At 39.3% G+C, this 1,936-nt stretch overlaps 1 protein-coding gene across 1 annotated transcript in view; it reads right to left on the reverse strand.

Annotated features, from left to right (window-relative positions):
- Positions 1 to 1,936, reverse strand: part of STAP1 (signal transducing adaptor family member 1) — a 73,664-nt gene that overhangs the window by 12,130 nt on the left and 59,598 nt on the right. Inside the window, exon 7 of the mRNA XM_006902721.1 lies at positions 1,029 to 1,098. Coding sequence (XP_006902783.1) covers positions 1,029 to 1,098 — 70 coding nt within the window. The remainder of the gene's footprint in view (positions 1 to 1,028; positions 1,099 to 1,936) is intronic.

A 1,936-nucleotide genomic window follows, 5' to 3' on the forward strand; every position in this document is an offset into this window, starting at 1 on the left:
GGAGTTTAGGGCTGTTGTACATAGGGTCGCTATGAGTCGCAGGCAACTCGACGGCGCATAACAACAACAACAACAACAACAACAACAACTCATATTTGGTGTCTTCCTGACAACAAAAACCTGTGAGGGAATTAAGCATTTTAATATCTTCTTGTAAAGAGAATATTTTACCTAGACAAAATAATATGTTACCACCCAGTAAATTTTTATAAACCTGATGAGGTAAAATCCAAATATTCAGAATAACCTTGAAAACAGAAACAACCTGGTTGTGGTGCAGAGTTGAGGAGGATGAAAGGTGGAAGGATGCTCCAGGCTATTAGCCTTCCTTACACTGCGAGCCTACTACGTAGATTTAGACCCACTGCCAGTGAGTCACTTCCAACTCACAGTGCCTCTTTCCTCAAGTTTCTGAAGCTTAACTCTTAATGGAAGGGTGGTAGTGTTGCAGTTAAGTGCTGTCAAATCCAGTATGACTCATAATGATCCTATGAACAGACCGGAACCCTCCCCTTCCTGTGTTATCCTTACCATCTCAGACACATTTGAGCCCATTGCTGCTGTTACTGTGTCAATCCATTGCATAGAGGTTCTCCTTATCTGACCCTCCACCTTTCCCAGAATGATGTCTCTTGGCAAGGTATAACCTCTCCCAACAATAGGCCCAAAGTGTGTGAGCTGAAGCTTCTCCATCCTTGCCTTCTAGGGGTACTCTGGCTGTACTTTTCTTAGGACATATCTGTTCTTCATCAGTCCATATGATATTCAGTGTTCTTCTTAAGGACTAAAGCTCAAAAGCATCAATTCTTTTATCTTTATTTACTGTCCACCTCTCAGACACATAGCAAGGGAATAAAAGATCATGATCTGAATGAGGTGTACCTTAGTCTTCAACCTGATGTCATTTTTCTGCTCATCTTTCCCTCAAAGAGCAGCTGATGAATTCAAACCACTGATCTTCCTATTAAAATGAACCTTTGGCAGGAATCAGGAGAAAGTTAAGCAACCACAAAGAAACATCTACTTACAGGTTTTTCCAGCTCAATAGTATAGTTTTTTCCTATGCTTATCACTTTGTAGTGCTTGATTCTTGGCATGCTAAAAAGGAAATAAATGTTAATCTTCATTAATTCAGTGATAAAATAAATATAGAAACTGTAGAGTAAACCTATATTACCATAAATAATTTGGAAAAAAAGTTTTGATAGGTTTTCTTTATCTACCTGGTTTTTATTTGTGTGAGCAACACTCATTGCTTTCTGTGAATTCTGACTCATGAGAAATCTCTATTAAGCTTCTGAGACTATAAAAATTTACAGGTGGAGACTTCCCATTTTCCTTCTGTAGAGCAGCTGGTGGGTTTGAACTGCTGAACTTTTGGTTAGCAGCACAAAACATAACCAACTAAATCACCAAGACTTCTATTGCCATGTGGGCATGTGGTGTTGGGTATCGTTGAGTCAGAACTGACCCATAGCTGACCCTTTATCAGGTTTTCAGGAACAGTAAAACCTATCAGAGGAGAATGACCATTTTCCTTCTGTGGTGCAACTGGTGTGTTTGGACTGTGCACCTTTGAGTTTGTAGTGAAAATAAAATATATGTTCTCTGTATTAATCACAACAAACAAACTCACTGCCACTGAGCCAATTTTGACTCACAGTGACACTCCACCAGATTTCAAAGCTGTAATATTTATGGGAGGAATTTGTCTTGCTACTGTGGAGTAAGCTGCTTGGTTCAAATTGCTGATACTATGGTTAACAGTGAGACAAAGTAGATTTGCCTCTTTAGGGCTTCTAAGATTTTAAATCTTTACAGAATCAGACTTCATCATTTTGTTCCCATGTAGCACCTGATGTTGGTGAGTTCAAAATGCCACCCTTTTGATTAGTAGCAAAATGATTTAACCACTGTACTCCCAGAGCTCCTCTCT

This window comes from Elephantulus edwardii, unplaced genomic scaffold, assembly GCF_000299155.1.
Source record: "Elephantulus edwardii isolate Elephantulus edwardi_28Jun2011 unplaced genomic scaffold, EleEdw1.0 scaffold00442, whole genome shotgun sequence".
Taxonomy (NCBI): Eukaryota; Metazoa; Chordata; class Mammalia; order Macroscelidea; family Macroscelididae; genus Elephantulus; species Elephantulus edwardii.